The following is a 26,132-nucleotide window of genomic DNA, read 5'->3' on the forward strand; positions in this document are numbered from 1 at the left end:
GAGTACTGTGTTCAGTTCTGGTCGCCACATCTCAAAAAGGATATCGAAGAGATAGAAAAAGTGCAGAGAAGGGCAACGAGGATGATTGAAGGATTGGAGCACCTTCCTTATGAGGAGAGGCTGCAGCGTTTGGGACTCTTTAGTTTGGAGAGGAGACGTCTGAGGGGGAATATGATTGAAGTCTATAAAATTATGCATGGGGTAGAAAATGTTGACAGAGAGACATTTTTCTCTCTTTCTCACAATACTAGAACCAGGGGGCATACCTTGAAAATGCTGGGGGGAAGAATTAGGACTAATAAAAGGAAACACTTCTTCACACAACATGTGATTGGGGTTTGGAATATGCTGCCACAGGAGGTGGTGATGGCCACTAACCTGGATAGCTTTAAAAGGGGCTTGGACAGATTTATGGAGGAGAAGTCGATCTATGGCTACCAATCTTGATCCTCCTTGATCTCTGATTGCAAATGCCTTAGCAGACCAGGTGCTCAGGAGCAGCAGCAGCAGAAGGCCATTGCTTTCACATCTCGCATGTGAGCTCCCAAAGGCACCTGGTGGGCCACTGCGAGTAGCAGAGTGCTGGACTAGATGGACTCTGGTCTGATCCAGCAGGCTAGTTCTTATGTTCTTATGTTCCTTTATTCTAAGCCTCCTTAGAATACAGAAATGTATTTGAATCATGCTGGTTACGCAAAGAAATGCCTTGATGGAACTACAAGATCCAAATACGAAAGCGACTTACATTCCATATCTTCTTTTTCTTTTCCTTTCTGGTGCTGTCAAGTCACAGCTGACTTATGGCAACCCCACAGGGTTTTCAAGGGAAGGGACATTTGGTGGTTAACCATCTATTGGTTCCACATCATGCCTCTGGTATTCCTTGGAAGTTGCCCATCCAAATGCTAGCTCAGCACAGCAAGCCTTTATTGGCATAGACAACAATACAACAATAATAAAGAACTGATTAAAAACACATAGATATACAATACAGGAAATAAATGTTAAGTGAAAGGAAATCTACTGGCATTTAGTAATTTCCTGGAGAAAGTCTGCCACTATCATACAGAGAGAAGGATCAGGATTGACATCCAAATACTAACCAGGGCCATCCCTGTTTAGTTTCTGAGATCCAATGAGATCAGGTTAGCCTGGGATATTCCAAGTCAGGAGTGCCTTCCACTTTATTTGTTCACAAATACAGAATGTTAGAAAACAGTGCCGATAGAAAGTGCACCAGAATGTTCATTTTACAGATGGGGAAAGTGATGCCAGAAGAACCTCGCACTTCAGAAAATTGGTTGGGATCTGGGCTGTTACCACATGAACCTTCCATTCTACTTTCCCTCCCAAACTGAAGTGGTCTTTTTTTTTTAAAAAAAAGTATATAAACATTATCATGTAGTTGTCCATCACATGCATTCCCCCTGCCTTACGGAGTATTTCCATAAACTTTTTTTTTACATTTTGAGAGAGTTCTGAGAGAACTGTGAGTGGGCCAAGGTCACCCAGGAGGCTTCATGAGGAGGAGTGTGATGTTAACCACTACATCATGCTAACTCTCCTTTTGTTATCAGCGTTCCTGAAATACCATACTAAAAGTAGATTTGGTGAATGTGGATAGAGAGGTGCAGAGTTTCAGGCTAGCCTTCTGTATTGGTGCCATTCTTTCCCTGTTTTCCCCTGCCACAAGGTAGTAGGTATGTTACTGTAGAATCATAATGCTACAACAGGGTCTTGGGCTGAGGTATTATGCATGCAAAGCAGGTCCTTGTGTCACTTCTGTGTTGGTGTTTCTTTGCTTGTGAGCTTCTTGTGGGTGCCTAAATGATTATCAGTGGAGGCAGTGTGGGCCAAATGGACTCTTGGTATGATCCACCAGGCACAATACTTAGTTTTAGAAGAAGAGGAGGAGTTTGGATTTATACCTCAGTTTTCTCAACTGTAAGGAGTCTCAAAATGGCTTGCAAACTCCTTCCTTCTTCCCCCCATAACAGACACCTTTGTGAGGCTGAGAGAGTTCTGAGAGAACTGTGACTGGCCCAAGGTCGCCTGCCGCAGGCTTCATGTGTAGGAGCAGGGAAACAAACCTGGTTCACCAAATTGGAATCTGCCACTCATATGGAGGAGTGAGAATCAAACCCAGTTCTCCAGATTAGAGTCCACTACACCCTTCCTTGAAGTGTACTGTTATCCACACTGCTGCAGTTGTATCCTGTCCCATTTTATTTTTTTTTGTGCTTTCAGAATGCAATTTGAGCAGCGACTTGAAGAGTTAATGGAGAAGCACAAGAGCCTCTGGGAGTGTCATGTAAGCACCAGGTCCCTGCCTATTATGTGAGCCATCGCAGGTTACTGCCATCGCTATTACTGCATGGCTGATTTCTGGAATGTTAATTTGCATGTGACAATATGTAGTAGAGCAAATACATCAGTGTTATTCAGCAATGGCGAACCTTTTCGAGACCAAGTGCCCAAATTGCAACCCAAAACCCACTTATTTATCGCAAAGTGCCAACATGGTAATTTAACCTGAATACTGGTTGGCTCCGAGGCGTGCGTTACTCAGGAGTAAGCTTGGTGGTAGTTGATGGCTTTGCTTTGAAGCAACCGTGCAACTCTTCCAACGGGTGAATCACGACCCTAGGAGGGTTTACTCAGAAGCAAGCCCCATTGCCAGCAACCAAGCTTACTCCCAGATAAAGGATTGCGCTTTAGTTTAACAGTACTTAACAGGGTTATCTATATTACTTCCCCAAAACTAGGTCTTAGGTTTAATGTTAATAATCGAACCGAGCGGCCCAGGCCAGCCTAGATGTGTGGAGGGGGCATTCTGTTTGCGCGTGCCCAGAGAGAGGGCTCTGAGTGCCACCTCTGGCACCCGTGCCATAGGTTCGCCATCACTGGTGTTATTGAGCTGTATACCCAATTCTGGAAACAGAATGATAAACTAAGTAGAAGCATTTGGGAGGAGGGGGGGAAACAGTTACTGCTTGAGCTCTCTGTCTAGGTCCAAAAGCATACTTGTCAAGTGGTTGAGGAACAAGAATGGCAGCAAAGGATGTGAGCCCCGGTTTTGCTCAGATGAATAAAGAGTAGGAGCGAGGGGATGCGCGGAAGACATAGCCAGTACACTTGGGATAAAAGTAACATTAAAAACTGCAGCTGCAGAACAATACAACTTGAACAATTTTAAAAACCATGCCAATAGAAAATTAGCTGTGCAACCATGTTGTGTTCTATGAAACCCTCCTACCCTGAAGATCTTATTTATTTGTTTGTTGGTTTGCCAGCAAATCATAGCTGGCTTATGAAAACCTTGTAGGGTTTTCAAGGTGAGAGACGCTTGCGATTGCCTGCCTCTGTGTCACTGTTGTCTTACAGCAATGGAGACAGCATGTCGTTTGGCCAATTGAGAGATGCAGGGGGCAACTCTGCCATCCTGTTTCTCCCCAAGCCCTTTTATTGACAGTTTACAAGAGGAAAAACAAACAAGGCAGGCAGGCAGGGGAAACACAATACAATGGACAGGGCAAAGAGCACGGGGGTTTGAGCAGAGGATTTGGTATTTGCACGTACACACATTGGAGCCAGAGGATCTGCAATGTCAGCAGTTTTCTCCGAAACCACATTTGGGAAGGAAAGGTTAGTTGCACGAGGGAGGCCCTTTTCCAAGCAGTGTATTGCCGTACTCAGGCGCCCCCCCTCAGGTGTTGAGGGACACTTTTCCAAGCAGTGTGCTGCTGTACTCGGGAGCCTGCTGTGCCCCCCAACATGTCACACCCCTGGTATTCCTTCAAGGTCTCCCATCCAAATACTAGCCAGGGTCAGGGCTGAGACTGCGTGACTGGCCCAAGTCACCCAGCAAGTTTCCATGGCAGAGTGGGGATTCGAACCTGGGTTTCCCAGGTCCCAGTCTGACACCTTAGCCAGTACACCAAACTGGCTCTCTACCCTGAAGACAGCTAGTCTCTAGCTTTTGAGTCCAGTCCATCAGGACCAAATTGGATGAATCTAAGGCACATCCCCTGATGCCTATTTCCACCTAATAGCCAAATAGCAGCTGATTTGGATTGAGGCTGTGCAGCAGAAGGGGAAAGGGAGTTTTTGCCCAACCTGAAGCAGTTCCTAGAGCAGTGGTGGCAAACCTTTGGCACTCCAGATGTTATGGACTACAATTCTCATCAGCCAAGTGGCCATGCTGGCAGGGGCTGATGGGAATTGTAGTCCATAACATCTGGAGTGCCAAAGGTTCGCCACCACGGCCCTAGAGCATTGACTGGGGTGAGTCAATGGCTAGAGTCCAGGAGTAGGATCTGGAAGACCCAACTTTGAATCCCTGTGTTGCCATGAAAGTTTGCTAAGGGACCTTGGGCCAGTCAGGTTAGGCTGAGAGATATCATCTCACACAGTGGATGTTGTGAGGATAAAATGGAAGAGAGGAGAATAATATTGCAAGTGGCTTTGGATCCCCATTGGGGAGAAAAGCAAGCTGTAAATTTCTACATACAAAGAAAGCCGGCATGGTGTAGTGGTTAAAAGCAGTGCACTCTAATCTGGAGAACCAGGTTTGATTCCCCACTTGTCCTCATGAGCAGCAAACTCCTATCTGGTGAACTGGATTTGTTTTCCACTCCTACATTCCTGCTGAGTCACAGTCACAGTTCTCTCCCAACTCTCTCAGCCCCACCTACCTCACTAGGTGTCTGTTGTGGGGAGAGGAAGGGAAAGGAGTTTGTAAGCCGCCTTGAGTCTCTTTACAGGAAGGAAAAGCAGGATATAAATCCATATACTACTACTTTGTCGTCTTTATCTTCGTCTCCTTTGTCGTCTTCTTCTCCCCCTCCCTTTGGAGGAAATAGATAAGCAACATTCAGGCAACCAGTGAACACACGTCAACACAATTCTTTGTCTTGTTTGTTGTCTTTTTTGTCGCCTTCTTTGTTTTCTCCTTCTCCTTCAGCATTTGTCCCTTTGGAGGAAATATATAGGCAACATTCAGGCAACCTATGAACAAATATCAACATGATCCTTGCCAGTGAATTCTGCTTTACTTCATTTTAGGTAAGAAAGAAGCCAGTGACTGAAGAAGACAAAGAGCTTTTGCTTGCGGAAGGTGACTACAGGTGTTTTGTATCATATCCAAGGCTCATTCCAGGCAAATAATTTTTTAAAAGTCATCTTGTGGTTTTCACCTATTTGTGTGGAATCCATGTCCCTTTTTTCAAGGCTACTCTTGTGGGATATTGAATGTTAAAACTGAGATTCCCATTGTTAGAACAGCTTGATTCTTAGCTTCTATGTGGAATCCCTATCACATTTTAAAAATGTCAGTGTAACGAGTAGCTGGAAGTGCCGTGAAATCATTGGTGATAAGTGACCACAGCTCTTCTGAGCGCAGAACTGAACACTTTTAAAGTGTGGAAATGCTCATCCATTAAAAAAATAAAACCAATCACTGACAAAGCTACTATACCCTTCCGTCCCATGCCAGTAGAATATGATTGTATGAAATATGTCCTTAAAAGAAAAAGCTGTGTTTTTTAGTGAATGGAGGTAGTCTCAGTTTTTGAGATAAGCAGGAACTAATAGTAGATGGGGCTACCCTTTTGAGGGTCCAAAATTATGTCTCCTGCTGATACCAGGTTTGGTGAAATTTGATTCAGGGAGTCCAAAGCTATTGACCCCCAAAGAGGGTGCCCCATTCCCCATCCAATGGGAGCTAATAGTAGATGGGGCTACCCTTTTGAGAGTCTATAACTTTGGAGCTCCGAACCAAAATTCACCAAACCTGGGTGGTATCATCATCTGAAGATAGCCTGAAATGTTGGTAATGCTAGCTTAAAGATTGCTCCCCTGACAGGCACTCTCAATTTTCCCCCAGATTCTCCCTTTAAATCCACCCCCTTTGAAGTGGATTTAAAGGGAGAATCTGGGCTCCCTAGATTAAAAAAAATTGAAAGTATTGTCGAAGGCTTTCTTGGCTGGATTCAACTGGTTGTTGTGAGTTTTACATGCTGTGTGGCTGTTGTCTGGTAGATCTTGTTCCTAACATTTCGCCTGCATCTGTGGCTGGCAACTTCATAGGTGTATCACAGAGAGAAGTCTGTTATAAAAGAAGTCTGGACACAGTTTATAACAGACTTCTCTCTGAGATACACCTATGAAGTTGCCAGCCACAGATGCAGGCGAAACGTTAGGAACAAGATCTCTCTATGCAGACGACACTGTGTTACTGTCTCGGTCCAAGGTGGGCCTGCAAAGACTACTTCAAGCCTTTGCGACGTACTGCATAAACAGTGCCCTGTCGATTAATTATAACAAATCCAAAGTGCTGATCTTTTCGAATTCAAAAAAACTCAGCACGTGGAAAATAAACGGTACACTGATTGAACAGGTCCATTCATACAGATATTTAGGAATCACCTTCCACCATTCCTTAACCTGGACCTCTCATATCCACCAGACTCTCAATACAAGTAAAACCAAAGTGTTGGCAATATCCAGATTTTTTCACACCAGAGGCGGTCAATTTTTTCCTGCCGCAATGGAAGTTTTTCAGTTAAAACTACTGCCACAATTACTTTACAGAGCTCCAATCTGGGGAGCAAAAACTGCTGAGAAATTAGAGAGTGTTCAATCTTTGTTTTTTCGTCGTTTATTGGGTCTTCCAAACTCAGTCACGTATCAAGTTCTTTGTTTAGAAACCGGAGCCAAGACGATTTTTTCCCAGGTTTGGCTTTCTTTGTTTAAATACTGGCTTCGCCTTCATTTTAGAGCCCTCCCGGGCAGTCTGACATATCTTCTGTTAAGAGACCACTTCCACTCCACCTGGCACACTAAAATTATCAATCAAATAAACAACATAGGTGTATCTTTTGACCAACTCCTACTGATGGACGAAAGACAGGCTTTCGGAGTTTTGAAACAACGTACTCTTGACATTGAAGGGCAGCTTCTCACAGCTGGAGCCTGCAGAACTTGTTCTCCCACATTTTATGGCATTTCACCACCATTGCCGGGTTTTATGGCTAAATATCTGAGTAATTTAATCAATCCACATCTCCGTAGATATTTTATGCTTGCTCGGCTTAATGTGCTACCGACTGCCCAAACAAGAGGCAGATATCATGGCATCCCACAGGAGAACAGGACTTGTTCCTGCGCAGCGGGCCTACCTGAAACAACTGAACACGTGCTCCTTCATTGTAAAGATTTGGCAGTCTATCGGTTGCTTTTTCTCGAGGCCATCTTGAAGAAATTTTCAGTGAGATCAGACAAGGAAATAGTTTCATACGTGCTTAGTGACCATCATCCCCACACTACTGAATCAGTTGCCAGGTTTTTAACAAAGGCACTTGGATTAAGGGTGAAACCTTTGTGTAAATTTTAGTCAATTGGTTTTAACCTAATTTGTATTTTACCACTTTTTATATGCCATTAAAGGTATTGTATTTGTATTTGTATTTGTATCTAGGAACAAGATCTACCAGATCACAGCCACACAGCCTGGAAAACCAACAACAACCAACATTGAAACTACCCTGAAACAGGATCATTTTCAATGTTGTTTAAACTAGGGAGCCCAGAGTCTCCCTGTAAGGTAGATTTAAAAGGAGAATCTGGGCTCCCTAGTCTAAACAACATTAAAAGTGATTCCCCCACCCCACCCTGAAACAACATCACTTTCAATGTTGTTTAAACTAGGGAACCCAGAGTCTCTCTTTAAAGTGAATCTGGGTTCCCTAGTTTAATCAATATTGAAAGTGATGCTGTTTTGGGGTGGATTCCCCCCCCCCGCCCCAACAGCATCACTTTCAATGTTGTTTAAACTAGAGAGCCCAGATTCTCCCTTAAAGGTAGATTTAAAAGGAGAATCTGGGCTCTCTAGTCTAAACAACATTGAAAGTGATGCTGTTTCGGGGTGGATCCCCCCCCACAACAGCATCACTTTCAATGTTGTTTAAACTAGGGAGCCCTGGGTGTGCAGATTTGTGAGTTGGGGCATGTTCTATAATGTGATGGTGATTTTGAGATGACCTGGTGTAAAAAAACCCCGTTCTTCTGTTGTGGAGGGATGGTGGCCACCCATACGGAGCGGAGGGGGGGTGGAATACTCAGATTTTGTCCTGGGATCCATTTTCCCCAGCTACGCCTCTGGGAAAGAGCCATGTATGTTTTGCTGGAAGGGGGGTGATTTGTGAGAGATGCTGTTGACATTTGTTTGGTAAATGTTTTGCTGGGGGTGATTTGTGAGAGATTTACATGCTTAATACTTGCACTGGCTTGGAGCTGTTTCTCAAGCTAACCTACCTCATAGGGTTGGTGTGAGGACAAAATTAGGAAATAGAGTTAGTGAGGAGAGAGCCATGTATGTTTTGCTGGGGGTGGGAGGTGTTTTGTGAACTGGTGCAAAAAATCATTGTTTAGTTGTGGTGGGGGAGGGTGGCCACCCATGTGGGGGTGGGGAACACCAAACTCAGGTTTTGTCCCCGGGCTCCAGTTTGCCTAGATTCGCCTCTGAGTGAGATCAAACTAGCCCAGCCTATCCAGGTCAGGTTTGGCAGGAATAAGACAAGCCCTAAAAATCTTTTTTATTTGCTCTACTTCCTCAGAAAAACGGATCCAAGAGAAACTAGCTTATCTTCAGGATGAATTAGATTTGCTGAGGTGCTTTCCCTTCAGTGAAGAGAGAAGGTTTCTCAAGAGTCCTGAGGCATCGTGTGCCATGTGAGTGCATACGAGCTTGCACTCTACTTTCGATATGATGCTGTTCAGCTGAACTCTGCTACCATTTTTGGAAGATATCCTCTATGATCAATTTGCAAAACTTGCTAAAATCAAAAGGACATTACAGATAAGAACTTTTAGAAAAAGCAGTGACCTTTTATTTATTTTTTTAAAGCATATTTCTAACACTAGGGCCATAAAAACGAGTGTGTGCATGTGCACGCCATCAAATCACAACTGACTTATGGCAACCCCATTGTGGCGGGCAGGTCCTGGTGGAGAGACAAGACTTTGTCCACAAAAAAAAAAAAAAAAAAAAAAAGCCTGCAATAGCCTCACAGCTCATAGCCAATTCACCGTTTTTGTATCCCATTGGTAGGGATGTCAACAACCAATTCACTTTGACTAACTGTCCTGGGTGTGAGCTAGTGGATGCAACACAGGAAGCGAAGAACATTTTCTTTGCCCTTTTGGTTGCCCTCTCATAGACTTTCATAAATGTCCAAGGGGTAGAAAATGTTGACAGAGAGAATTTTTTTTCTCTTTCTCACAATACTAGAACCAGGGGGCATTCATTGAAAATGCTGGGGGGAAGAATTAGGACTAATAAAAGGAAACACTTCTTCACGCATCGTGTGATTGGTGTTTGGAATATGCTGCCACAGGAGGTGGTGATAGCCACTAACCTGGATAGCTTTAAAAGGGGCTTGGACAGATTTATGGAGAAGTCGATTTATGGCTACCAATCTTGATCCTCTTTGATCTGAGATTGCAAATGCCTTAGCAGACCAGGTGATTGGGATCAACAGCCGCAGAAGGCCATTGCTTTCACATCCTGCATGTGAGCTCCCAATGGCACCTGGTGGGCCACTGCGAGTAGCAGAGAGCTGGACTAGATGGACTCTGGTCTGATCCAGCTGGCTTGTTCTTATGTTCTTATGTCCTATAAGATGTTCTTGTGGCTTTGTCACGAGTATACCACCACCTTTGCTCTAGCCATCTAAGCTCCCTCTCCATCACCCGTAGCTCCTCAGTAGATCAGGGGGCTGGGTTTCTGCATACAGGATGTAGAACTTCAAACATTCATAGTCTAGAAACAACTCTCCAGTTTCACTTATAGACCTAAGGCTTGTCTAAAAGGAAAGATCTCTACAACATTTTTGAAAGGTCCAAGTCAATGAAAGAGTTTCACAGATTGGGAGCTGCCATCAAAAAAGCTCAGTGGCCTTTTAGATCAGTTTTACCTCTGGCTGGTTAAGAGCTGTGTGGCGTAGTGGTTAAGTGCTTGCACTGCCACTCACACGGTCAGGAGTTTGAGCCCCCTGTGGGTCAGATATCCTGGCAGCTGGCTCATGATCAACTCAGCCATCCATCCTTTTCTAGGTCGGTAAATACCTAGCTTGTCGCTAGGGGATAAAGAATAGCCGGGGAAAGCAATAGCAAACTACCCCACAAAAGAGGCTTGCCTATAAAATCACTGGGTCAGACATGACTGAAGGGGAAACTTTACCTTTTTTTTTTACCTCTGGCTGAAGAAGCCCCTGCCAAAAACAAAATCTCATAATTAGACTTCAAAGCACACATAGGTGTGTGTGATAGAAGATACTGTTATGCAGGTAGAAGGGTAGGATTATAAATATAGGTATTATAGTTTGGGTTAAAGAAAAACTGCTGTATTTAGCTAATCAATTCTGCATGGGATGAACACTGTGAGATTCTCCTCAGTGCCTCCAATTTCTTTACCAGGGAGCTGTTTCAAGAGGAAAATAAGAAAGCAAAAGAGTATTTGGAAGCAAACTCCAAGAAGAATTCTGACTTGCAGGAGAGATGCAGGAGGTGAGCAGTAAGCTGAGAGGCCACTGTGGGGGTTGAAAGGGTCTAGGCCAGTGGGCTGGGATCCAGGATTCTTGCCTTGATTTTCCTGCCTTTGCAACAAGATGCTTGTCGAATGTCTATTTTATGGAGAAATACTAGATTCTGTACCTCACCACTGGCGTAATGCCCATTGGGCAAGGTGGGCAGCTGCCCAGGGCATCACCTTGTGGGGGGCATCAAAATGCTGGGTTTGTTTTTGGGTATTTTTAGTGGTTTTCCATTTTTTGCCTGCAGGGGGCACTGTTTTTAGGCTAGCCCAGGGGTAGGGAACCTGCGGCTCTCCAGATGTTCAGGAACTACAATTCCCATCAGCCTCTGTCAGCATGGCCAATTGGCCATGCTGGTAGGGGCTGATGGGAATTGTAGTTCCTGAACATCTGGAGAGCCGCAGGTTCCCTACCCCTGGCGCTAGTGGCACCAAAATTTTAGCGTATCATCAGGAGACTGTCCTTATGCTACCCCCCAGGTTTGGTGAGGTTTGGTTCAGGGAGTCCAAAATTATGGACTCCCAAAGGGGGTGCCCCTATTCCCCATTGTTTCCAATGGGAGCTAATATGAGATGAGGGCTACAGTTTTGAGGGTCCATAACTTTGGCCCCCCTGAACCAAACTGCACCAAACTTGGGGGGTATCATTAGGGCAGTCTCCTGATGAGACCCTGAAAGTTTTGAGACTGTGCCTTCAGAAATGTGCCCCCCCCCAGCCTGCAACCCCCATTGACAGCAATGCAGAAAACTCAATGCAGAACAAAGATTCTTGGGCAAATTTCGGGATGTTCTTGCAGGGAGGGCATTCTTGGACGTATCATCACCAAAATTTCAGGGTATCATCTGGAGACTGTCATGATGGCACCCCCAAGGTTTGGTGCAGTTTGGTTTAGGGAGTCCAAAGTTATGGACCCTCAAAGGGGGTACCCCGTCCCACATTCTTTGCTAAGGAGAAGGGAGATACCCTTTTGAGGGTCCACTTATGTCTAATATGCTGATATGTTTTTAGCTGATATGTCTAAAAATGCACCCCCTGCTGGCACCAATGTCCTGGTGCAAAAAAAATTTGGTCGTGGTGGAGTGGCTGCCCATGGGGTGGGGGGTGGGGTGGGGGGCATCCAACTCAGGTTTTGCCCAGGGCTACAGTTTGCCCAGGGCTGCCTCGTTACGCCCCTGTACCTCACTGGTTGTAAGGATTTGGGATCTTAAATGAATGAGGGGTTGGCTCAAAATGCAGTGTATTTCCTTTGTTTTGATAGTTCTGTCATTCTAGACAGCTGTGAGCTGCTCCCAAGATAATGTTTTGCAGCTTCCACCTTGGGGAAGTGACAGCAAGACCATTGTCATGCTGTGCCATTCTGCCCAGGTGGAGGTTTCTCCATGAAGCTTAAACGGACTGCAGTGGGAAGTTTTGACGTTTTACAATAAGGTTTCAGGAGATCCAAAATAGTTCCCAAAGGACTGCTGTTTTTTGTATTGTCGAAGGCTTTCACGGTCGGAATCACTAGGGTGTTGTGGGTTTTCCGGGTTGTATGGCCATGTTCCAGTAGCATTTTCTCCTGATGTTTCACCTGCATCTGAGGCTGGCAATTTCAGATGATCTGATGGTAGACTGCTGTTTTGATTATGACAGTGGTGCTGGGAGAATTCACCCTTTGCTATTTCCCTCATTTTAGATCCCCCACCCCTTTTGGTATAAGGATTGCTAGGAAAAAATACCAGGAAGATACACACTGGATTGGTAGCTGGTGCAGAGGGAAAGCCTTAAGTACACATACTTCCACGGTGCTACTTTCTTGATCAGATGGACAGCTTCATGTGGCTGTTTTGAAATGAGGCTCAAAGGATAACTAAGTGTGTGTATCCTGTATCTAGACTCTCACCTTTCTAGTGAAATGCAGGAATTAATCCCATCCATAATGTCTTCAGAATGACTATAAGGCAAGGCAAAGCCCTGCTATCACCATTCCCCTCAAGGACAGGGTTCACACAGTAGCATATTCATGCACTTGTGTCTGTGGCTGATAAAATAAAATAACAGAAGCACTAGGAAAGATTCCCTGTTTCTGCAGAAGAATATATGAAATCTCAACTGAATGGGGGATAAGCCCTGAAGACTGATACCATAGAACCACCATATGGCTTTGAAAAGCAGAGTTCTGAATTTCACTCATGCCAAAGTTCCTGTCTGTGTACAAATGCATGCACTCTCTCAGCTGGAGGTTGTGCTTCACTGCTACCACGAAGTTTCCTTTTCAGACTAAAAGCAGAGCTGGAAAACTTAGGGGTGCTGGTTGGAGGAAGGAAGACTAACCGGTTGGAGGAAGGAAGACTAACCGGTCCCCAAGGAAGACTAACCGGTTTCTGGGCATCATAGGTGAGGATGGAGTGGGATGGGTTGTAGGGGAGAATGTGTGTGGGCATCCCTTCCTAGATGCTCTGCACCTGGGTTGCCTCCCATGTGGCCTCTGGAGGGGAAGAGGGATGGGGTTTGAGAGCAACTGGCCCAGCCTGAAGAAGAAAGAGGGAGCTCCTCGCTAGCCTCCTCCCTTCTGGCAGGTCTATGCCTTTTGCAGTGCCTTCTGGCAGGTCTATGCCTTTTGCAAGAAGAGCAGTCCTCACCAGAGGGCATTGCTCAAGTGCCCCTTCAAACTGCATCAGGACACACAATCAACCAGCTGCAGTGTGAAGTGGAGATTCCTTAAAGAGTAATTCTCCCTAGCCTTGTTGGAGGTGGCTCTCGGTCAGCTTCTCCCTGCCCTCCACTGTAGCTGTATTATTTATGCCATATGCTGCAGGGGGAAAAGGAGGTATGCAGAAGGTATATTTCTTCGTAGAACTCGATCGCAGAGAAAGTGGCAGTTTTTAACTCCAACTTAGTGTATTGACAGCTACAACTTTTCTTTATTTTGCTTCGAATGCTTTAAGAATGCTTCGAATGCTTTAAGAATGAATGCTTTAGGAATGAATGCTTTAAGAATGATTCAAATGCTTTAAGAATGAATGAATGCTTTAAGAATGATTCGAATGCTTTAAGAATGAATGCTTTAGGAATTCTAGAACTAACTTTCATATATTATTACCTTCTAGAGTAGGTTAATGGGATCCGGAGGCAGACTGAACGTTTACTGAATGTTGGCCCAAGTATCGGACATCTATAATATTGGCTGTTAAGAGAAAACATTGTTTTTGATATTCAGATAAATCTTCGTCTGTGGGGAATACTGGGCTTCTTGCTCCATTTTCAGCTTTGACCATTGTTATTAAGAGGAACTTATTATCTCTGTTAATAAAGAAGTTCTACTGACTCTCTCAAATGGGGGCTGATTCTGAGTATTGCTTGGTACAAAGAAGCTCACTTGTGCTTGCTATCAAAAGGAACTTCAGCAGTGATGGCGAACCTATGACACGGGTGCCAGAGATGGCACTTGGAGCCCTCTCTGTGGGCACGTGCACACAGAGTTCATTATGTGGGGGCGGAAAATCACACACACACACACCCCACACACACATAGGCTGGCCTGGGCACTGAGCACGACGTGCACGCACTGCGGTGAGCAGGGAGGACTTGGCTGGTGGGCTTGGTGCCTGTGCTCCGGGTGGTTGTTGCCCGAGGGGGGCGGGTGGTGCAGAGGAGGCAGAGATGCTTGAGTGGCACAGAGCAGTGCGCGAAGGATTTGCTGGAGGCTAGAGCAGGCTGGCCCCAGCTTGAGTGGGTGGGGCGGAGGAAGAGGGAGCCAACCATTTTTTTCTAAACTAAAACCTCAGCATTCAGGTTAAATTGCCGGGTTGGCACTTTGCGATAAATAAGTGAGGCTTGGGTTGCAACTCTGTCTCAAAAAGGTTCGCCATCACTGAACTACAGATTAAAACTGAAATATCATTTGGGAGTTAACACAGTGTTTTACGTGCTTTGTCCACTAGGAGAGCTACGCTCACCTCCTGCTGGGGATCTGTCTGTCCAGATCTTGTGTACAATTCAGATAGTGGAGGTTAATGTGTTTAGGAGCCCTGAGCTTTTAAACTGGCGATTATAGTGCATGTCAAACATTGGACCCCTGCAATATTGAAGAAGCGGTGTTTGGATTTATACCCCACCCTTCTCTCCTCTAAGGAGTATCAAGATGGCTTACAAACTCCTTTCCCTTCCTCTCCCCACAACAGACACCTTGTGGGGTAAGTGGGGCTGAGAGAGTTCTGAGATAAAAATGTGACTGGTCCAAGGTCACCCAGCAGGCTCCATGCGTAGGAGCAGAGAAACAAATCCAGTTCACCAGATAAGAGTCCACCACTCATGTGGAGGAGGGGGGAATCACACCCAGTTCTCCAGATTAGACTGCACTGATTAGACTCCAGATTAGATTAGACTGCACTGCTCTTAACCAACTCACCATACTGGCTTACAGTTCTCACTCAAGTATTGGGTATTTTTGCAATCTGAAAGAGGTCATGCTTCAAATTGGTGTGTGACAAGATTCAGTGGGATCTTTAAAATGCCCCTCTGGAAGTCTACCCTAACTCACTGAATAAAGGCTGGAAACTGTCACGTTGATCCATTTCTTACACAGAGACAAGATCAGACATTTACCCAGGGGACACGTTTTACACCCTACTCTGATTTTATTGATGTGAACTTAAATGACTGTTTCAAACACTGCAAGCTGTTCTGAATGTTTGGAACATTTTTGCTTGCTCAGCGATGATAGCAAGAATGTTGCTGAATTAACAGTTCAATCCATTGCAAAGTCATGTCTGCAGCAGCTTAAACATAAAAAGGAAGGAGAGGTCCCTTTGGATCACCCAAATGCTATGCTGGGGATTATGGAACCTGTGTATACAAAAGCCATGTGGGGCAGGACTTGTAGTTGGGGTAGGATTTGGGTGAGATGGTCTGACAAAGCTGGCCAGATTCAGCCGGATATCGAAGTCTATTTTCTGCAGTTCTTTGCTCTCGTGTCTATTCAAAAGGATCTATTCACGAGAACCTTAACCTCCAATAATCAAAAGCTTGCTCTACATTAAGTCGTGGTCTTCTTTTGCTTACTTTTTAATGGCAACCCGAGTGCATATGCAGTTGTGTTTTTTCAAGAAAATTTGAAAAGAAAGTACTTTTGAGCATGTGCCTTGCCACATTAAAGTTGTCCCTTGATATCACAGTCATAAATTTACCAGCATGGCCATGTCAGCAAGCCTTGAAAGTATAATTCTGGAGAAATGCTTGAATAATAGAACCCCTCTTCTAAAATTAGGGGTGGGGGTGGGGGGCAGGTCCAGCAGGTGGTTTAGAAGGGCATGACTCCGTTTAGCTCTGTAGGGCACCAGTAAGTGCTTCCCCCTCCCCCTTTCACCTTATAAAGCACTCACGCTGTACTTATATAAAACATATAAAATGAAGGCATTTAATACTTTCATGTCCATTTTTCATTCACACAATGTTTCATTCATTAGCAGGTCTTCCTGGGTCACATGAAATTGGCTGCAACACTCGGAAGTCCCCCCTCGTTAAACTGCGTATCGATAAATGTACAGGAAGGGAAGAACACAGATTTTTTAAAAATCATAATATCTCCGCGTTTTACCCTTGCGAGCGTAATATATATCGCATTCATCTGGCTATCGTCTATCCATTCACCCAGACTGTTTTAAATCCGAACCTTTTATCGATAGACATTGGTTCGATTGAGTGAGACTGGCCCTCTCCTCGATTCTGTCCAAAGCGCTCTGGTATAGTCTCGTTGGGGACAACAGCGGCATTTTTGTTACTGGCACGCCGAAGCTCCGATCACGCACGCGGCCGCTCATTCGTCGCGTCGAACAAAAAGCGCCATGTCTTTGGAACGGTAGTGTGAGGCGTCGTCGCTAGTGCGAGAGGCGGCCATCTTTACAAAGGGCACGGAAGAAGTCGAGAAATGGACGGCCTCTCTCGCTTTGTCCGAGCGACAGAGGAAGCGGAAAGCTGCTTGGGGGTGGTGGCAATCGGGCTTCCTGTTGCCAGGTCCCTTGTTGTCTTCGAACAAGGCAACTGGCTACTGTAGAGGAAAACAATCATGGTGAGGGGGGCGGAGGGGGCTGGAGGGGGGGCACCCTGCCTGGTCCCAACTTTGGGCAATGAAAAAGGGAGGGAGGTCTAGTAGACTGGAATTAAGGTTGCGTTTTAGAAATGACAGGTCCAACTTTTTGTCTAGAGGTTTAATTTACTGGATTAGCAGGTGGCAGGTCCAGTTTAGGATCTTTTCGGTTCTGATTCTAACTTTTCAAATAAGTGGACTTTTTAGCTTTTTTAAAAACTTCCCTAGGTGCAGCTTGTTGTATGAATATCCTAATAAGAATTCCCCACGCTTCTCTGCTACTGCTGCTCATTCTTTCCCTTTTTAAACCTCTGCAACCCAGGATGAATTCTCAGATCCGGATCTGCCCACTTTGGGTGAGGAGTCCAAATCAGAGAATGGGGAAAATGCTCCCGTCTACTGCATTTGCCGCAAACCGGATATCAACTGTTTCATGATGTGAGTATGGCTGGAGACAATAGAAAAACAGCTCAGATTTTTTTCTTTTTGAAACATGTGAGTTGTTCATGCACTGTGGGACTCATGGTGGGATGGGGTGAATGTTATAGTTATCTGCCATAGTTCTGAGTTTTGCGAGAAGGCATGGCTGAGCCACCACAGGAAAACTTGGAGGTTGCTTGCATGCTGTGCATGCAGAAAGTTCCATGTTCATTTCTTTGCAACTCCATTTAAGAGAATTAGATAATACGTGATGTGACACCTGAACCTCCAGAGCTACTGCTGCTCTGAGTTGGCAAGACCAACCTTGTAGAACAAGGATTTGCCTCAGAATGAAGGAGTGTTGATGATGGTCCCACCAAGATGCAATCTGGTCATTATGGGTTCTGTTAAAAAGTAATGGTCTGTGTAGAGGCAGCGTGGTGTAGTGGTTAGGAGCAGGTGACCCCTAATCTGGAGAACTGGATTTGATTACCCACGCCTCCATTTGAGTGGCAGAACCAGATTTGTTTCCCCACTCCTACACATCCCCCACTGTGTGACCTTGGGCTAGTCACAGTTCTCTCAGAATGCTCTCAGCCCCATCTACCTCACAGGGTGTCTGTTGTGGGGAGAGGAAAGGAAGGCGTTTGTAAGCCGCCTTGAGTCTCCTTACAGGAGAAAAAAATGGGGCATAAATCCAAATTCTTCTTCCTCTTCTCAATGTAGGATAGAAAATGATGGGTGCCTGTTGTGTTGCCGTAAACTGTTCTTGATAGTGTGCACCGTAATGTGTCCTGGTGTGTGACTGCAAAAGAAGGTCCTCTGATGAAACCTCTCTTTCTTCCGCAGAGGCTGTGATCATTGCAATGAATGGTTTCATGGCCATTGCATTAACATTACTGAGAAGATGGCCAAGGCCATTCGCGAGTGGTATTGCATGCAATGTCGAGGTAAGCTGAGGAAGGAGATGATACTGAAGCAGGAGGCAGATCTTGTACATGTGGGGCCAAGGTTCTGTGAACTATTTCTAGGTATCTTTCTGGCCTCGTTCTGGAAGCTGGGAAATGTGCAAAACAGGGCATTTTTGTTTGAAATTTAAAGGCCGAAAACAGCGGAGGAATAGAAACGGAGATGTACCCGCATAGAAAAGGAGGTTGCAATCTCTGAGTTTACATGGCAGTCTGCTTCTTTTTCAATAAGACTTTGTTTGTTTGATGGGATCTTCTGTATTAAGAATGTAGCTGAATAAGTACAACATGACTATGAACTAACTTTGCAATTCTGGGAATCTAGGGCACCATTTTATTTGTAATTTATGGATTTTAATTTATTTGAATTGTCTTTGTTTTTAAATGTAATTATGGCTACCTGCCCTGAGCCCTGCTGTAGTGGCAGAGGATGGGGTATAAATCGAAAGTGTAAATGAATAAATAAACTTGGTGTTTGCCATATGCACTTTTCAAATGGATAGCTAAAATTGCTCATATAAATCGTATAATCTGCCTGCTGAATATACTTTCTCATTACCCTAGACCCGTGGTGGCGAACCTTTGGCACTCCAGATGTTATAGACTACAATTCCCATCAGCCCCTGCCAATTGGCCATGCTGGCAGGGGCTGATGGAAATTGTAGTCCATAACATCTGGAGTGTCAAAGGTTCGCCATCACTGCTCTAGACACCCCATATTTTATTATTGTGAGGGTCATTTATTTACCTTTTGAACTGTATCCTACTCTGGAGCTTGATGTAAATTTCCTAGGGATCCATCTTATCCACCTTTCACCCTACTTAGCATTGGCGATAGAATTGCATTCAAACAATTCTGTAGGCAGGTACTGAGACATGTGGTTTCTTTAAACTGATTTCTCTCTTTGTCCTGCAGAGAGAGACCCGAGCCTTGAGATCCGATATCGGCACAAAAAGTCTAAAGAGAAAGATCGTGAGGGTGAGCGGGAGCGTGCAGAGAAGGATGAATTGCGTGCAAAGGCCCAAGAACTGGCAATGGAGCAGAGTCGTAGCTCAAAGGTTAGGTTAGCCTTCATATTTGTGCAAGGTGCGACGTTCCAGCTTCAGAATGTTGGGCATGGGGTCCCAGTCGTTTGAATCATCCTGTGGAACTCTGGGGCAACGGCTTAGCTCCAACTGTCAGAGTTGGATTACTTGATGTAGATAGTACAGGTAAAAAACATACCTTGCCCATACCTTCTGCTGCTTCTTGTCCATATGTACCAAGAATGGAGGAAATCATTTTAGCAGAGCATATTGTTTTAAATGGTCTCCTGTTGTATCATTCATGGGAATACAAAACATCCTTCAAGATGTTTCTCTGTATTATTTGTTAGAATAGCCACTTGACAATTCTTTTGGGATGCCACCTCCCCACAGAACATTTAACTTAATAACTAGCCCCATTCTACTATCCTGAGAAAAACCTGTTGCTAAGGAGCTGTGTGTAATCTTCAGAATTTTTTTAAGGTCCTAAGCATATTTTAGCTTTTTAATGATTTTCCCCACCTCCAGCTATATCCTGTAATCAAAGCAAAATTTAATTAGGAATGGTCACAGGGTCCAGCCCAAGAAAGGGCATACACTAGATCAGTAGTGGCGAACCTTTGGCACTCCAGATGTTATGGACTACAATTCCCATCAGCCCCTGCCAGCATGGCCAATTGGCTGGGGCTGATGGGAATTGTAGTCCATAACATCTGGAGTGCCAAAGGTTCGCCAGCACGGCACTAGATCTTCTTTTCTGTATCAGGCAGATTGTGGGTAATCTGGTGAGAGATCTGCTGGGGAATAAACCCTCATCATGGTCATAATGCTGTGAATTGGAAACACTGATGATTCTGCTGCCCTTTTGCTGCATTGGTCTGGTCCCAGTTAGAATGTCTGCCATTGTGGTTAGTGGTTAAGGGTGGCTTACTTTAATCTGGAGAACTGGATTCAATTCCCCACTCCTCTACGTGATGTTTGCTGGGAGACCTTGGGCTAGTCACAGTTTTCTGAGAACTCAGCCCCACCTACCTCATAAGGTGTCTGTTCTGGGTAGAGTAAGAGATTTACTTTATTTGAATTTATATTCTGCCCAACCCCAGCCAAAGGCTGTTCTCAGGTCAGCTTACACAGAATATATAATATACAAAGTTAAGATATAATGCGCATAATACATATAATGCAACCAATATAATACCATAAATCAACCTAAATTAGTTCAAAATCCAAATTGAGCAACTAATTAACACAACAGGGATAACAAATTTAATAAATCCATTATTGAAGGCTTTCACGGCCGGACTCAACTGGTTGTTGTGGGCTTTCCGGGCTGTATGATCATGGTCTGGTAGATCTTGTTCATAATGTTTCACCTACAGCTGTGGCTGGCATCTTCAGAGGTGTATCACAGAGAGAAGTGTGTTACACACTGTGTCCAGTGAGAAGGGAATGTTTAGTTCCACTAAACAATGTTACATACTGTGTCCCGTGAGAAGGGAATGTTTAATCCCACTAAACATTCCCTTCTCATTGGTCACAGTGTGTATCACCCTTCTCTGTGATACACTCTGAAGATGCCGGCCACAGATGCTTGCGAAACGTTAGGAACAAGACCTGCCAGACCACGGCCACACAGCCCGGAAAACCCACCACAACCAAATTTAATAGAACTAGCTGGGTCAGCTCTAGCTCTTCCGCCCTTTAATCCCAGTCTATTTGTTAAAAAGGGCAAGGGAAAGAAGAGGGGGGAAAGACTACAAGGGAAGGGAAAAAAAGGGAAAGAGGGAGGGAAAAGGGAAGAGAAAGGGAAGCAGGAGGGGAGAGGGAAGGGGAGGCCATTTAAGCTGGTAAAACTTCAGCTGCCTCAACCATAGACCTGGCGGAACATCTCTGCCTTGCCGGCCCTGTAAGATTGCGGCTGTAAGCCGCTTTGAGGCTCTTTATGGTAGGCCTCCCCATCATATTTCCCCCCTGGCTTTTCCCTTATGTTTCCCTGGATCTAGAGAGAACACAATGCATCTGTTCTTATGTTTTCTTCTTGGTGCCTCTGATGCTGATGAGATGCTTTGAGGCTCTGCCGCTTGGTGTGTGAAAAAGAAGCCCTCGAATAATTTTACAGCATTCTTGGCTGACCGGCTGTCTGGCTGTGGAAGATGTGCCGTAGATCTGGGCAGGCGGCCAAATGTCAAGTTGTACCCAGACTAAGAATTTTGACGTGCACCCTTTCTGTGGCCTTGGAGCGCTTTCCCCCCAGCCCCATCAAACAACAAAACCTAGTTATTTGTATCTTGTCAATTTTAGGTGTTCATTCCTCCTTATTTTACACGACACGGCCGTCCTTTTGGCAGCCCTGTGAGATAGGTCTCATACGATGCAGGGGAAGGGTGGGGGGGGAGATTAGAACTGATAGGCGAGCGGTCCCCAATCTTTTCAGTCTGCAAGTACATAAGAACATAAGAACAAGCCAGCTGGATCAGACCAAAGTCCATCTAGTCCAGCTCTCTGCTACTCTTTGAAAGTCTACTGCAGGGGGACGGTGGAGCCAAACACAAATGGTCAGGGAGCGAGGTTACATACAACTCTTTTTTTTTGGCTGGTCATCTTTTCACATAGAACACAGGTGTCAAACTCGCGGCCCTCCAGATGTTATGGACTACAGTTCCCATCATCCCCTGCCAGCATCATGCTGGAAGGGATGATGGGAACTGTAGTCCATAACATCTGGAGGGCCGCGAGTTTGACACCTGTGACATAGAATGTCTGCTTAACAGGATGCTATTTGAAACGACCGCGTGGTATAAAAATGTTTTCTTGCGTACTCACAAGCTAGCCAAGAAAAACTCATTGGGCAGGGTCTGTCAGATTATTCATGGCAATCAGAAGTTTCCCCACTCCTCCAGTAGAGCTGTGGAGGCTTATCTGGGCAATTCAGATTAGCCTGTGCACTCCAACACACTCCAGCTGGGTGACCTTGGGCCAGTCACGGTTCTTCTGAGCTCTCTCAGCCCCCACCTACCTCACAGGGTGTTTGTTGTGAGGGGGGAAGGGTAAAGAGTTTGTAAGCCCCTTTGAGTCTCCTGCAGGAGAGAAAGGGGGAAGATAAATTCAAACTCTTCTTCTCCTCCTCCTCCTCCTCAATGCATCTGGCCTCACCCACTTTTTACACTTGGAGGCACGTAGGAAAGGTCTCGGCAAGCACCATGGGGTTCATGGTAGCCACACTAGGGTATTTTTAATTAATTAATTTATTTAACTTAACATACCGCCCCATCCCTGAAGGGCTCTGGGCGGTGTACAACATAAAAACCATACATAAAATCATATAGAGCTTCCATAAATATGATAAAAACAGCAGTTATCCTAAGATGGCATCCCACCTAAACCTAATCCTCCTAAAAAGAAGGAGAGAGAGGCAGTGGGTCCTGATGGTATTAGGACCTATGGTCTCAATAATGGGTCCCGATGATATTAGGGACCCATGAACTGGGGGGGGGGGGGGCACCACTCAGTGGCTGGTATTTCCAAAGGCCCGGTGGAACAACTCAATCACCAAGGTCCCGCAGGGCCCGGACAGCTGGAGGGAGAGTGTTCCACCAGGCAGGGGCCAGAGCAGTAAAGGCCCTGGCCCGAGTGGAGGCCAGACGCATCATTGAGGGGCCAGGGATCTCCAGTATGGGATTAAGACTGCCTTAGGATTGCGCACCAGAGATGAGGCTCAGACTTGAAATTCCTTGATGCTTCCTTTGGTCTGCTAGGCTACACCAGATCCAGTGTGGTGTACTGGTTAAGAAGAGCTTTGGTTTATATCCCCCCTTTCTGTCCTGTAAAAGACTCAAAGGGGCTTACAATCTTCTCCGAACACACGCAAGCTGGGTGACCTTGGGCTAGTCACAGTTCTTCTGAGCTCTCTCAGCCCCACCTACCTCACAGGGTGTTTGTTGTGAGAGGGGAAGGGCAAGGAGATTGTAAACCCCTTTGAGTCTCCTACAGGAGAGAAAGGGGGGATATAAATCTTCTTCTTCTTCTTCTCCCTAGAGCACAATTTTAACTTTTCAGCATCTTAAATCTTAATGCATACCAAGGCAGCAAGCCACCACCAGTGTACCAGGAGGCATCCAATTAACACAAATCAATAAAACTATTTATAAACAGGGATCAACAAATTCCAGATGCCAGGTTACCAGGGTGCCTAGAAATTTTGTTGCTACCTAGCGCTGTCAGCTGTGATTTTATTGTAGTGTCTCTTGGTGATCTCCCCAATAGAGGTCCAAAATTTACCATTTCAATATTTTTATTGTCCCATGACCTAAAAATGCGTGCATAGGAAATTCTTCTGCTTGTTTATGTATGTTAAGTTTACACCACTCCACAGCAGCAGATGAATTCATTTCTTAACCAGCGGTTTCCTATGCTGGCCCCAATATTCGGGGCGGTCTAAAAGCCTCAAAAATAAATAAATAAAAATAAATAAACAGAGCTGTCTAAAGCGATCATGAAATCATAGGAAATGGGGAAATACGATCAAGACTTGAGCAAGGGCCTCCAGCACGTAGCTCATGAGCAACTGGCTCCCGTAAAATAGCTTGTGCATCCCCTGGAAGGCTCAAGTTAAGAAAAGGTCTAGCTTTTGGGGTGCTGTGTGGTTTCTGGGCTGTATGGCTGTGTTCTAGCAGCATTCTCTCCTGACGTTTCGCCTGCATCTGTGGCTGGCATCTTCAGAGGATCATTTATGCTTTTATACTGCCCCATCCCCGAAGGGCTCTGGGCAGTGTACAGCATGAAGGGTGCCCTGCTCAATATGAAACTACCCATCCACTCTTGTCATCTACTTTAAGTGGCCCTGCCATCTGTGGCTGTGTGGGTGATGGCATGAGAAAAGGGTTTCTCAGTTGTGGTGCTGAAACTTTGGAACTCCCTCCCAAGGAGATTCACCCGTCTCTCCCTTCTGTTCCATCAATGGATGAAGACTTTTTTGTTTTGTTTGGTGGTCACTCGTTAACTCTTACTAGCCTTCCTCCCTGTTTGATTTAGGTGCACACACACAAATTATATATGTATGTTTATATACACGCACACAGACGCACACACACACATAGAGCCTTTGTTTAATTACTCTAAATATTATATGCGTCTGTGTATGTGTGTGTGTCTCTCTCTCTCCACGCACGCACGCACGCACGCACACACGCACACACACACACACACACACACACCCTACCTAGATAGTCCCAAGCTAGCCTGATCTTGACAGATCTCACAAACTAAGCAGGGTCAGTCCCAGTTGGAATTTAAATGGGAGACCTCCAAGGAATACCAGAGTTGTGACTTGGAGGCATGCACCAGGAAACCCACTTCCGAACATTTTTTGGCTTGAAAACCCTACAGCACTGATGGCGAACCTATGGCACGGGTGCCAGAGGTGGCACTCAGAGCCCTCTCCGTGGGCACGCGCACACAGAGTTCGTCATTTGGGGGGGCGGAAAATCACACCACCCCCACCCCCACACACATCTAGGCTGGCCTGGGCCACTGAGCACAACGTGTGCGCACCGTGGTAAGCAGGGAGGACTCGGCTGGCGGGCCTGTTGCCTGTGGTCACTGTGGCTGCTGCCCGAGGGGGTGTGTGCAGAGGAGGCAGAGATGCTAGAGAGGCACAGAGCAGTGTGCGTGGGACTTGCTGGAGGCTAGAGCAGGCTGGCCCCTGCTCGAGCAGGTGGGGCGGAGGAAGAGGGAGCCAACCAGTTTTTTCTGAACTAAAACCTCAGCATTCAGGTTAAATTGCCGTGTTGGCACTTTGCGATAAATAAGTGGGGTTTGGGTTGCAATTTGGGCACTCGGTCTCAAAAAGGTTCGCCATCACTGCCCTGCAGGATGGTCATAAGTCAACTGTGACTTGACAGCACAAAAAAAGCGTTCTACCCTTAGGCCTGACCTGGAAACTCCAGCTGCTGCGGAATACAGCTGCTCGGGTCCTTATGGGGATGCCACGGAGAACCTATGTTTGACTGGCACTCTGTCTATCAGCTCCTGGTGGAGTGCTGAATCAGGTTCAAGGTTCTAATATGGACATTTGAAGCCATAAATGGTCTGGGGCTGTTGTACCTGCGGGACAGCTTCTTTCAATATGTCCCCCGCACAGTATTATGCTCCGCTAATAACAATCTACTGGTGGTCCCTGGCTCATAAAGCTTCCGGCAGTCCTCAACTGGAGCCAAAGCCTTTCTAACCCTGGCCTGGTGGAACACGCTGTCCAATCAGAGCAGGGCCCTTCAGGCTCTGTCTCAATTCCACAGGGCCTGTAAGATGGAGCTATTCTGCCTGGCCTATAGCTGAGGGCAGCAACTGAGTGTGATCCATCTTGACCTCCCTCCCTTCCCCTCCCCCTTTGTCCTGCTTGTGTGGTATCGGGGTTGGGAAAATGTTTTAAGTTTAAATTGTTCCACCCTTGATTGGAATTTTTAATAGCATCGTGTTTTGTTATATGTTTTTTATCAACACGTAGGAAGCCGCTCTGATCCTGCTTCTGCAGGGACAGCAGGATATAAATCCAGATAAACGAAAAAAATGAATGTGTGTGTTTGTGTGTGTGTGTGTGTGTGTTTTGAATGCTTGTTAATGTCTCAGTTTTAATGTTTTGCTTTAAAGTTCGCTACATTGGGAATCTTGAACTGGATTGATTTCCCTCCTTCCTCCTTTGCAAGGTGGTCAGATGAAAAGTTAATTGCATTGTCCCCTCCTCTTCTACTCTGAAAGAAAAAGATGACACTTTAAAAAAAATAAAATAAAATTTAGACATTCAGAGAGGGATATATTTTTAAGAGGGCTACAATCTCTTGTAACTACGTTCCCGATTTCCTGTGGTTCTCTTAACTGGAAATGCCCTGAGGGGACCCTAATGCAACCTTTCATAACCTTGGACTTCCTTGGTGGTCTCCCATCCAAGATTTGGTGAGATCAGGTTAACCTAGGCCCGTGGTGGCGAACCTTTGGCACTCCAGATGTTATGGACTGCAATTCCCATCAGCCCCTGCCAGCATGGCAAATTGGCCATGCTGATAG

General features: G+C 45.5%; 2 protein-coding genes across 5 annotated transcripts in view; both read left to right on the top strand.

Annotated features, from left to right (window-relative positions):
* Positions 1 to 13,907, top strand: part of LOC125427987 (synaptonemal complex central element protein 1-like) — a 30,054-nt gene extending 16,147 nt beyond the window's left edge. The window contains exons 8-13 of the mRNA XM_048487555.1: positions 2,248 to 2,311; positions 5,065 to 5,116; positions 8,616 to 8,730; positions 10,477 to 10,566; positions 12,851 to 12,968; positions 13,682 to 13,907. Coding sequence (XP_048343512.1) covers positions 2,248 to 2,311; positions 5,065 to 5,116; positions 8,616 to 8,730; positions 10,477 to 10,566; positions 12,851 to 12,968 — 439 coding nt within the window. The 3' untranslated portion in view covers positions 13,682 to 13,907. The remainder of the gene's footprint in view (positions 1 to 2,247; positions 2,312 to 5,064; positions 5,117 to 8,615; positions 8,731 to 10,476; positions 10,567 to 12,850; positions 12,969 to 13,681) is intronic.
* Positions 13,908 to 16,423: 2,516 nt separating this feature from the next.
* Positions 16,424 to 26,132, top strand: part of CXXC1 (CXXC finger protein 1) — a 36,234-nt gene continuing 26,525 nt past the window's right edge. For 3 of the 4 annotated variants that reach the window (XM_048491160.1, XM_048491162.1, XM_048491163.1), the window contains exons 1-4: positions 16,425 to 16,641; positions 16,982 to 17,097; positions 17,929 to 18,029; positions 18,964 to 19,106. In XM_048491160.1, coding sequence (XP_048347117.1) covers positions 16,639 to 16,641; positions 16,982 to 17,097; positions 17,929 to 18,029; positions 18,964 to 19,106 — 363 coding nt within the window. In that variant the 5' untranslated portion in view covers positions 16,425 to 16,638. Of the gene's footprint in view, positions 16,642 to 16,981; positions 17,098 to 17,928; positions 18,030 to 18,963; positions 19,107 to 26,132 lie in introns of all 4 variants that reach the window. The other variant, XM_048491161.1, reaches the window with a different exon arrangement.

This window comes from Sphaerodactylus townsendi, linkage group LG03 (assembly GCF_021028975.2).
Source record: "Sphaerodactylus townsendi isolate TG3544 linkage group LG03, MPM_Stown_v2.3, whole genome shotgun sequence".
Taxonomy (NCBI): domain Eukaryota; kingdom Metazoa; phylum Chordata; class Lepidosauria; order Squamata; family Sphaerodactylidae; genus Sphaerodactylus; species Sphaerodactylus townsendi.